The sequence below is a fragment of the Cynocephalus volans genome, chromosome 15 (genome assembly GCF_027409185.1).
Source record: "Cynocephalus volans isolate mCynVol1 chromosome 15, mCynVol1.pri, whole genome shotgun sequence".
Classification (NCBI taxonomy): domain Eukaryota; kingdom Metazoa; phylum Chordata; class Mammalia; order Dermoptera; family Cynocephalidae; genus Cynocephalus; species Cynocephalus volans.
Window position 1 is genome coordinate 19312822 of NC_084474.1, and position 12418 is coordinate 19325239.

General features: G+C 38.9%; 1 protein-coding gene across 8 annotated transcripts in view; it reads right to left on the reverse strand.

Annotated features, from left to right (window-relative positions):
• ASPH (aspartate beta-hydroxylase) overlaps positions 1-12418 on the reverse strand; it is a 222123-nt gene that overhangs the window by 142262 nt on the left and 67443 nt on the right. For 6 of the 8 annotated variants that reach the window (XM_063079431.1, XM_063079425.1, XM_063079430.1 and 3 more), the window contains 6 exons: positions 10828-10902; positions 6903-7028; positions 5029-5061; positions 4037-4093; positions 3472-3519; positions 2957-2989 (listed from right to left, as the gene is read on the reverse strand). In XM_063079431.1, the coding sequence (XP_062935501.1) occupies positions 2957-2989; positions 3472-3519; positions 4037-4093; positions 5029-5061; positions 6903-7028; positions 10828-10902 (372 nt within the window). The remainder of the gene's footprint in view (positions 1-2956; positions 2990-3471; positions 3520-4036; positions 4094-5028; positions 5062-6902; positions 7029-10827; positions 10903-12418) is intronic. The other 2 variants (XM_063079429.1, XM_063079426.1) reach the window with 2 other exon arrangements.

Sequence of the window (12418 nt, forward strand, 5' to 3'; positions counted from 1 at the left end):
ATCCGTTTCTTAGTAGGCATTAAATACTGGCTTTCTTCAAAGTCCAGCCATAGAACCTCCTCTTGTTCCCCGATCCTCTCTCCTTAAGTGATCTTGGAGTTTCGTTCCAATGACCATGTGTATACTGAAGATTCGTGCACTTAAAACCACAAGTTAGACTTCTCTTCTGATAGCCAAATGCCACCAAGTGGCTTATTTAATCTCTCCTCTTGAACGTCTCAAAGAAATCTACCAAAATGTATGGAAGTGGACGTATGACCTACTGCCCCATTCCTGTCCTCCAGTCTCTCCTGTTTTAGGACAAAAGCAGCCTGACCTCTGAGCTGGAGAGGCCAGCAGAGTGGACATGCTTCCTGGCACCTGCTCTCTCTGCCAAGCTACACCCACACAGCAAGCCTGTCAATCTTACCTTCTCAATATTTCTCATCTCTGTCCTCTTCCTTCCACCAGTTTAAACTGTGATCATCTCTGTACAACTTCTGTCCATTGTAGTGGGGCCACTGCAGTCCCAGGTCACGGGCACATTTTTGGCACTTATCACACCTTTCTCTTGGTAGCACAGGACACTACTAGCTTCCCTTTCTAGAAACTTATCTCTTTGGGCTCCTCATTTGACAGGGATGTCACTCAGGGAAAGATCAGATTTGGATGACTACAGTAACCTAACCAGTTTCCCCAGATCTACTCTTGTCTCTCTCCCATCTATTTGTTACATGTCAGACTGATCAATCTTTTCAAAGTGCAATCTGATTGGAATGCAATCAGATTAAAATGCAAATTTCAATCCTATTTTGTAGCACCCTTGCATAGTGCCCTAAGGTGAAGATGAAAGCCTTGACCTCACCGAAGACATCCTCTGGACCCGGACGACCTAGCCACCTCAAGCCCACGTGTCTCCTCTCACAACTGCCCAGCCATCTCTCCCCTTGCTTCCTCCACTGCTTTGGCTCAAACTTCAGGAGGTCTTGCCTCATCCACAGACTACGTAGGGTTTCCTTATTACATACTCTTGTTACACACTGTACTTGTTCTCACCAGCACTTATCACAACTGTAATTGAATACTACACTGAAATTATTTAATTTCTATGTCCCTCCTAAAATATCAGGTCCATGAGAACACGGACCATGTGTGTGTTCTTCAGTAGAACTGCTCCAGTGTCCTAATGTTTGGAACACAAGGTAGTAAATAAATATGTAGTGTATGAATAAATATATCAATTAGATAGTAAGACTCTGCTGTCACCTTCCAGGTCTGTCTGAGGTAGGCCTGATGCTTTCCAGGATATTTTTGATGTGGAAAGCTGGTTCCTGCTATGGTTCTGCCAAACTGTATATTTCTAGGTTCTCCAGTTGGGAGTTTAACACAGAATATACTCTGTTCTCCCACTGAAATACGCTTGTTTTCATCCTACCTACAGCTCCACTTCTGTGACAGTCACGTGGCTTCCCTAGTCTGGTTCCTAACTTTCCACAAAGGCTCCTGCACATAGTGAATAATCCTGTTCTATTAAATTTATTTTGTTTGAAAAAGTTTATGTTCTACAGCAAGCTAATCCAAAGTATCTTACCAAGTCGTGATGACCCTTTAGGTCATATTTATTACTGTTTGTTAGCAAGTGAAACGACATTTATTATGATACTCTCTGACTATGAAAACATTTATTTTTACAATGTCCTTTTGAGCAGGGTATCTAATTTTACAAGTTTGATTTTAAATTCCTCTAGAATTAGTCTGCAAATTATGTTCCAAACGTGATCTTTCTAGCATATTTAGAAAAACACTACAGTAATTGGCAGAAATGAGAAAAGTATCTTAAATCTCACCTCTATCTGCAATTTTTAATTTCTAAATTTCTATTTTCTCCTTCAAATTCAAGACTGGAAAGAAAATCTAATACAATCTCAGTGGCCAACTTAACTTCTTATAAAAATATTAGTACCTAAAGACACAATCCGGGATTCTTCCAATGGTATCATTTATACCTGATTAGAAACAGCCACAAGGGATGAGGATCTTGGTAGGGTCCCTAGTCTTAAATACATACTCTCAATAGATCAGCACATCAGGTCTACATGCAGCCTTTCTTAATTTTCTTCAACTGCAATTCACCTGCTGTCACAAGACTAAAAACTTCTTGAAAATAAGGATCCTACATTACACAAATTTGAATTTCAGTCCCTAGAGCCACCCAGAACATAGATATTCATCTCAATCATGATGCATTTCTTCACTCTTCTTTTTTTATACACACAGTTATGAATTGTCTTCTCTTTTTCTACAGAGTCATCACTGAATATAATTCAAATAAAAAGGATACATCATTGGCTTTATCATTACTTAGTCATACAATCCGGGGCAAACTATTTATGTTCTTTGAACCTTATTTCTCTCATCTGGGAAGCAGGGAAACTATAATCTACTTCACGGAGTTCAGTAAAATAGTGCATAAGATGGACACAAGAGGAGTTACAATTTCCTAAATCTGAACTGGATGATACTCATGTCACCAATTCGCCAGAAAGATCTTCTCCATGGCCTTTAAGTCTGACATCCAATTCTTAACCTTCCCGAAAGTGGCAAATCAGTCATCTTTGAGAGTGGGATTAACCTGCAGAAACACTCAGAGGAGTTAACCTCTGACTAAAGTAGCTGTTTATGCATGTTTTAGTCAAAACAGAGAGATGACTACAAAATAATGAGATCAGCGTTCTAGAAAATTTGTAACTGCCTCCTAAGGCAACTTGTAAAGGATTTAAGAAATGATTTAAGCAATGGCAGAACCACTGGAATAGGTAAACAATCTCCCCAAGTGAATTCTTTGAAAACTACCATTCATTTGGATGGTTCTAAGTTATGATATTTATAACTTAAGATATAATTTCCCATACTTTATAATCATACTGTGGGTATATTTTAAAATAAGTAGGTGGCTTAAAGTTAAACATTTCCAAACCTTGTTCCTCATAGTGTTGGTGTGCTAAATCATCTACAAAAAGAGAGAATAAAGGCAAAATTAGTATTAAATGAGTCATTCTGTGTAACTGCTTAGCTGAAAACAACAACAAAAATACAAACAGCAACAAAAAACAATCTCAAACACAGAGTTCTATTCCTTTAAACATTAACATCTGCACAGTCAGTAGTAAATGCCTCTGGCCAAACACAACTAAAAAAAAGGTCAATTATTTTCATAAAAATTCCTCAAAATGGCACAGAGCAAGATATACAAAAGTAGTGTTAGGATTTAAAGTCCTGTTTTGTTACAAAGGCACTGGAAGATGAGGTAAAAATATGAAAGCCTGATATTCTTCTAGTGCTCTAATTTTGTTATGAGACAGGAAGTTTTGTATTAGGTATTAAAATTACATCTTTGACTCCACTGAAAGAAAAATCACTATGAAAATACAGCATTGCAAGTGAAAAACCTTAAGTAACATTTAAAATCTACCGAAAATGTCCATCTGATACCTGCATCATGGTGCAGTCTCTCATCATCTACTACTGGTTCACTGGAATCTAAAAAGAAAAAATATATACCTTTGCCAAACATGAAAAAACCAAACCGTTCCATAACCAGACACCCTTATAAAAGATTCATACATTCATTCTAATCTTCATAACCATGTAAGACAGATATTATTATTTAATAAAATTTAAGCTGAAGACAGTTCTGTAATTTGCTATTGCAAATATAGAAAAGAACAGAACTAGGATTTGTTTCCAGCCTGACCCTACTATATATATAATACTGCCTCTTCAATTTCCAAATATTCTCTCCAACATCCTACTTACAAAGAACAAAATCCCAGTGGTGGTTGTGAAAACCACAGCTCCTTTTTCCCCTCATTTCCCCATGTAATATTAAACTATATTCAGAAATTTCTATAAATATCGCAGCAATCAAAAATTATTAAAAATATTATAAAGAGATCTCTGTGTTGAATCAAAGTGACTTGAACCTTAACCCTGGTTCAAAATGGCCTTGGCCACTGCCTCAAAGAGAAACACATTAATAATTTTATTGTATACAAACCTGGATTTTCCTGTTCATATATTATGTCTTCCATATCCTGGTTATAGTCCTGTGAAACTATAAATTAGGAAATAATTAGGAAATTATAAACATGTTTCAAATAAGGATTACATGTGATATTCAAAACTGGAAAAGCACAATTTCTAGTAATGACAGAAATGTAAAATCAAATCATAATGATGTTCAAACATGTTCACTCGTGAAAAAAAATCGGTATTAACTGTGCTCAGGGCCAAATACACACATGAATAAGATAGTTCCCGTCATTAGCAGGTTTATCATCTAACTTTAAATCAGTAGAGCTATATATCCTCATCTAGCATATGCAAATTAAACTGCACTCAGCAAATACGAACAAGAGATGCAGAGAGAGCAGAGCAGGTGAGCACAGCTCCCGCCTGCTCAGCACACGCCTGCGCACAGCGAGCCTGGGCGAGGCCCACGTTCCCAGTCCTCACTTGGACTCGATACTGGGGGCTCCCTCTGGGGCTCCTCCTGTACTTGGACTATAGTTCCCGTGTTTACAGACACACGGTGCTAATGAGGTATAGGTCCTAAATGCCAGCCACCAATTTCATGAGGTCCTCAAGCAGAGAGAGTGATTTGTTCCAGCACTGAAGGAAAAACCAGCCAACAGCACAGGCTGCTGAAAGGAGGGCATCCATCTGCAGCGCGCCCATCCTGTGCAGGGGCGCGCGACACAGGTGACGAGCACAATTTTGACCTTTCACTGACTTCCACTCTATCTTCTGAACTAGTAATCCCACTACTGGGAATTTATCCCCGGAAAATAGGCTTCAAAACTTAAAAACTATATTCGCAAAGATATATATAGTATAAAATTTATGACATTATTAATTGTCTATCATATGAGATATATTACATAATTTAAAATATATTGTTATTAATAAATAATAGATATATTACGGTGCTCTTTTAAAGGAAGAGACTCATTCTAATTAAGAAAGAAGAGTACTAAATTAATGTCTCACCTGTCTCTTCCACATGGTAACTATCCTCAGTTTCTGAAAAAAGATTAGATCATTACCACTTTCATAAAAATAGTATGTACACATACTGTATATGTACATTCTGAATCTACACTTATCATTAATTTTATTTTAAGAGCAAATAACTATTAAAATAAAACATGGACATATCAACGAAATGTCTCATTCTCTTATTGACCCACTCAACCACACAGGTTGACAAACACCATAACCCGGGCTGAACAGAGAGGACGATCTATACAGAGTACCACGGTGACAAAGGCTGGCCCTAGAAAAGGTGTTAATTTCTAGTCCACTTTGCACTCCACTACAGTGTTCTATTTTCTAGATGTGTGCTGCCTTTTCTGGAACAAATGTACATTGTCTGCAGGTGGGAACACAAAGGAAAAATGGAGGACACTTTATCCTTCTGGGGAGCTGAACAGTAAAGGTTTTGGTAACTTAACTCACATCCCCTAGCATAAGTGCCGCCACCATATGACCCTCATTATGCTAATGACCTTTGTTAATTTTACTTAATACATTTATAAAGTGTAAATATTTTATTGTCTGAAGACTTTCAACAAAGAACTTTTCAGTTCAAACTGAATCTATGTCCCAATTAAAGATTAGGCCAGAAAATAAGGTTTCTTCAATTTATGAACTTCCCAGAAGTGCTTCCTCTATCCCTAACCTATAACTCCTGACCTTAAAATTATCAAATCCCTCATGTTTCTGATTATTTGAACATCTGAACTGAAATCTGTTGTATAAGCAGCATACAGAAACCCAAATCCTGACAACTGGCCTTCCTGCTGAGCCGGCTTAGCCAAAAACAGGAGGGAGCACGTGACAGCAGGGAAACGTGGTGGTCACCTTATCAGCATCCCTACTCAGAAATGAGAAACATTTTTTTTCCCACAGAAAACATGACATAAATGATTACTAAGGGACTAAAGTTCTAAAGCTAGTTTATAAATGCCTATTTTCAATGTATAATGGAGCTGAAATCATGTACTTGTCCAAAAGCATTTTGTGTTTGCATTTTTCACAGAAAATTATGCATTATATACAAACCATCTCTTATAACATTATTTTTATGAGAAAGTACATTTCCTGCTCTAAATAACAGGCACGGATATAAACTTTTAGAAATATATCCACTCATAAATTAGGAGCTGCTGGCTTCTAATTTCCCAGCATATTAAATATTGTGAGAAGTAATCAACTTTATTTTTTCATTACTTTTATGTTTTAAAAATGTCCCTGCAACCTTTTACCAGCTGTACTGTGTAGGATTTTGTAAATTAATTTTTACAGAAACACAGTCATACTCACCCACTGAGGTATAGTCTGAGGCTGCTTTGTGCACCATAGCAGAGCTGAGTGGCTACAACAGAGGCCTGTACGGTTCGCAAAGCCTAAAATGTTTACTATCTGGACATTTATGGAAAACGTTTGCCAATGCCTGGTACAGAAGCTAGGAACTGTGTTCTACCCACTGCAGTTGCAGAGTTCATGTTAGAATGAGAACCTGTGATAGATTATCATTAGTTGTTGTTCATCAGTTGTTTGAATTTCATAAGACAAATGGCATTCCAGGCAGTAGAATGCTGTAGAAGTAGTTTGCCGAAGTATTTTTATTTGTATAAGAAATTTACATATTCTAAATTGCCCTTAAAAGTGCTTTGAATCAAAATCAGGATATGTATTTACTTTAGGGAAAAAAGTCACTTTAAGTGAAGCTTTAACCTTCAACTCAAAAAATTAGATAAAAGTTAAATATTGGTTTTAAAGGGATTTAGGAAAAATTTCAATAATTATAATTATAAACTGTCTATTGTATTTTATCCTGAAACCACAAAAATGTGTTCTACCTTCATGGAATGTTTCAGGTTCCAGGGTCTCAAATCTGTCATCTGAATCAGTTGCTGTAAGGAAATCGTCATCCTCTGCTTGCGGTTCTCCTGCTGGTCCATCCTCTTCTTGTTGCAGGTCTTCTCCTTCAACAATGACAATGAACAAAATGACACTGGTCCACAGTGAGAGCCCACTGGCAGCAGCCAAAGCTGCCACACAACCCCTCCTGCTGCTGGACGTTCTCTGCCCCTCCTCCGGGTCAATGCAGGTACTGTTGTCCACTTCACAGCTATTTTATCACCCTGGCCAAGTGCCAGTCTGCCTAAGGGGGGAACAGGTCTCCTCTCATTAGAACATGAACTCATCAAGGACGGGGACCTCGTATATTTTGCTCATTATTTATGTGAAGCACGTAGGGTCATGCCTAGCCATAAGAAGTACTCAATAAATATTTGAGGAATGAATAAATGAATTCATAATCATTAATACATTTGCCTTTTCAGTTATCACTGGGTCAGAGAAAAGATCAGACTATGACCTTTTACTGAGAATTGACATAAAATTCCATGTAACAACTTTAAATGCTACTCAAATGTTTTACAGAAAAGAATAGCTAGCCAGCTACCTAAATCATATGCTAGGTTACAGATTTACCTGGATTACACTGCGCATCCAAACATTCCTATATTTAGCCTTTAAGTTATGCAAAGATGCCCATTTTCTCTTCTGAGATTAACTTCTATGATATACTAAGCTTTTCTGTTTCTTTCGTGTAGATGTTGGACAGGCTGCATCATTCCACTACAATGTGGTTTAGATTGTTAGTATGCTTAAAAATTACCCCAAAAGTAACTTGACATGGCTTCCAGCAGAGTATCTCCTGTGCATAATATCCTAAAGAACCTGAGTGAGCTGGACTTAGCTGTACACTGTGGCACGATGATTAGGACCGTGACTAGGACTGTGACCATGACGTCTGGAACGTGTGTCTCTGGATTTAGCCTCTTCCACACCAGCAGCATGACTGTGGGCTAGTTAACTACTCTGTGCCTAAGATTCCTCCTTGCATAAAATAAGAATAATTATCCATAGCATTGTTGTGAAAATAACAGCACTTAGAAATAGCCCTGACCCGTGATGACTGTTTAGGTATTATTATTACTGCTGTCATCATTACAGTAAAAATAATATTACTATTTCTACTGCTACTGAATTTCCTTCTAGACTGCAGGAACGCTGCCTCTGTTGCGGCATGGAGATGCTCGCAGGTGTTACTGAATCACGTAGGCCTCCTACGTAGATATTATATGAACCTGACTCATTTCAGATTTTCTACTAAGCAAACCAATCACCAATTCTAATTCCTGTTGTAAATGTCACTACCCCCTTTCTTCTTACCATACTGCTCTTTCCGTATTCTCCTTTCATTCTAGCTAGTGCAATTCTATGATCTCTCAGCCATTGCTGTTCAATGGATGTGTCACTGTTTTCAGTAGGGAAAACAACCCAGCACTGAACACTGTCTCTGAGTCTCCACTGCTCGGTCAGTAACAGCCTGGTGTAAAGAACAGAAAAGAGTCTCCTGAGGGTTTACTAGACTCTGGGCACTATCAAGCCCTCTGCAGCCACTGTACCACCCCTACGAGGTAGGTGCTATCACCTCACCGTGAAAGATGAGGAACTTGAGACACTTTGCTGAAGCCACACAGCTAACAGAGCAGAGGCAGGACCTGAATCCAGCCATGAAATGCAGGATTACTTTACAGATGGTGATCAGGTCTGAGGAGATGTGACGAGTGGAAAGTGTGGGAAACACATCCCAGCAAAAGAATAACAAGTGCAGAGGCCCCAGGGCAGGGACAGGCTTGGCAGTTACAAGGAAAAGAGGGAACGCAAGTTGGGCTAGGCCACATCAAACATGGGTGATAGAGGAGCAAGAATAGAAACCGGGGACCCAACTGCATGCCACTGCAGTGGTCATGACAAGAGGTGACGGTCATGGCTCTGGCACTGGAGAGTCAGGCATGTGCTAGAAGCAGTGCTGACAGGACTTGCCAATGGATTAGATGTGAGGGGAGAAGAGAGAAAGCAAGGACAACAGCATTTGGCACGGGGAGGGGAACTGGGGAAGCGCTTTGAGATGGGGAGGAATCGAGAGTTCTTTCTGTGTTAAGCATATTTTAGGTCTGAGACACCAATAAGGCATCCAAATGGAGATGCCAAATATGCAGCTGGATAAATCTAGGAATTAGACAAGGGATCAGGACTGCAGCTATGTAGACAGCTATGTATACTCAGTCAGCACCAGCACACAAATAGTATTTTATGCCATGGACCATGTGTGACTTTCTAAGGAGAAAGTCCTGATGAAGAACAGAACAGGCCCACGAAGAAGTCTGTGGCAAGAAACGCGGTGCTAGACTTGATTCTTCCTCTCTCGCTGGCTGCCATCCCACCTGCCTGCATGTCTCCCACAGCCTTCCACTTCTCTCCATCCCCATCTTTGGCTAAATCGAGCTTGACCAGCCGCCTTGACTCACTTGGGTTACCAGAACCACATCCGTCTGGTCTCCCTGATGCACACTTGTGCCCCTCACCGTTTCTCATGCTGCAGACAGAATACACAACACTCCTAAACATCCTCCAACGGCTTCAACTGCTTAGAATCAAGTAAACACACCCTTTCCTCTCATCACTCTCCACCTATCTATCCTGAACTACTTTCGGGTCCTCTCTTACCTCTAGGCCACTCTATGTCCTCTACTTAAAACACTAACCACACTGGCCTGGGGAAGCTCTACACCAGCCACCAGCTCCTATGTAAAGGTGTCATTTCCTCCAGGAAACCTCTTCTGATACCCAAGTCTGGGTAAGCCCCACAGAGCATCCTGTGTTTCACCATATACAGAACTTACCTCATTATACAGAAATCACTTATTTATTTAGACTGCATCTTCCCTGTGTTAGGTTAAAGTTAAAAAAAAAAAAAAAAAAAACTATAGGAAGAAGAATACACTTGCTCATATAAGCAGACATATGTTCAGGTGAAATGGCTTTCCCAGCTGCAAAGAATCTGGTAATAGAAACTCACAGGTTCTTACACCCCTAGCAGCCATCAGCTAAAATCAGTTTAAATGATAGGGAATTATTTGTTTGTTTTTAAGAAACACCTTTTTTTCCCCTTTCAGGCGACCTTTGGATCCCACCAAACCATCTGGAGTATCAGGGTACCATAGTGTCCTGCCCGCTCCACAATCCCTTCATGTGTTACATTTTGGGGTCATGCTCTGTTACTATCAAGAATCAACCTGAATCAATCCTAAAACATCGGTTTCCTTTCTATCATTTAATATGAGGGTACTTCAAAAAAATTAGTGGAAAAATAGAATTAAAAGGTAATGTAAGTCTTTCCATGAACTTTTTGCAGTACTCTGTTATTCTCTACCCAGAACTCCATGTGAGAAATTTTTTAGATCTGTGTGCTGGGAAAATGCTTTATATTCTCCAAGTAGATAGCACATTTTTCCCTCTCTAGTAATAGAACCTATATAACAAAAAGTTTCTCCTCCAGCCAAGCTTAATGCAAAATGTGAGAGTTGAGGACAGCACCTAGATAACCCATCACAGCTTGTTTGTGTTCTGTTTCCCTCCTCTCTGTCCTCCTGTCTATTTTTGATGGATCACTGATCTTAGTTTATTCTCATTTATTCCTACAATTTATTTAGGTATATGCAATAAGTTACTGGACAGTGAGAGGGTAAAATGAAGTCTAGTGCTATTTCAGAAATAATACTTGCCCTCTAATATCTTAGAATAAAAAATGTTTTTAAATAACCCAAACACCCAATTAACATTTAAATTTTAACATAATGTCCAAGTCATTTTATGGAATTAAACATTATTTTAGCAACTCATGACAAAACAGTAGGTTTTAATTCATACCATGTTCTGTGTATATCGTTTCATGGAGAAGGGACTGAATTTGTTCTTTTACTTCATCTTCGATATTCTGGGGTTCTAAAATAATTACAAAACATAACTAAGTAGAAAAAATTCAAACATTAACATGAAACTTTAATAGTCAAATATGGCATTACTTATACACCTATTAAAATGAATATATTTAGCTAGGCAACTATGCATTTTTTTCGTATCAGCTTACCAGTTTTTTCTATGTTGGCAAACGTAGTAGATATTTAAAATTGGTTTTATTTTGTCAGCAGACATAAATGTTAAAAGACTTTCAATAAGATTTTTAAAGAAAACTAATTCAGGTTCAGAATTTTATTTAAAAAAAACAAACAAACAAAAAAAAAAACTAAGACCAAAATGACTTCAATTTCTAATTAATAAAACTCAAGGGCCAGCCCGTGGCTCACTTGGGAGAGTGTGGTGCTGATAACACCAAGGCCACGGGTTCGGATCCCTATACAGGGATGGCCAGTTAGCTCACTTGGGAGAGTGTGGTGCTGACAACACCAAGTCAAGGGTTAAGATCCCCTTACCAGTAGTCATCTTTTGAAAAAATAAAAATAAAAATAAATAAAATTCACACTAACGATAGAATAAAGTGAGAAGGACAAGGTTTTCATAAAGGGAAATACTGGGAAATAAAGATAAAAATATAGAAGACGAGGTCAATGTAGATTAAGTATGTGGTCAACCAGTGTATTCCCTGACAGGCAGGAGAAAGCGTGCCCTTGCTAGTGACTGTGAGGACTGAGAGTAAGCAGGGTTGGCTGACCACTCCCAGATGCTGTCAGGAAGTGGAAGTGGATCTTATTCTGTAACTGACAATGCTTTCAGTGTTGGAGGACCTAATCTGACGATCAGAGCCACAGATTCAAACAAATGTGAATTACCAAACTGATCATCAACGATGACATTCTGACCACACTGCAGTGCTTACTGGACTTTGAGACTTACTGCAACGCCACAGAACCAACAAGAAGCTGCAACCACACTGACACTGTTGTATGTTCAGTGAATGAAAGTAGCGGCAGACTTGGTGTCATGAATGCTGTCATGTGAAATAATGCCAATGACATCAGTTATGTTGAGACAAAGAATAAGTTAATTTGAACTTCAGGCATGGAAAAGTTTAAATACAATAACTATTATGCTAATCACACTAGGCAACCATTTCTAAAGCACAAAAATGTCTTATATTTTAATAAATGTTTATATTTCAAAACAATTTATATATATTCTCATACTATTATAGAAGAGTACTGATCCCCACTCTTCCCTCATCGTCCCTACAATGCCCATGATAGTCTCCTAACTAGATTCCCACTTTTACAACTGCTGAAAGCACCACCCCAGGAGAACACAGGACTGAGTTGCTGGAAGTGGAGGGTGGTGCCCTCTGCTCCTTTGCTTAATCCTTTAATGGCTTCCTTTGCCCAAATAGGTGAAAACCTGAGCTCCTTGGAACAGAGTATAAGACCTCCACAAGACAGCCCTCACACACTGCTCCACAACCATCTGTACTAGCACTGGCCTTAAACCTGCTGACTACACCACGCCATTT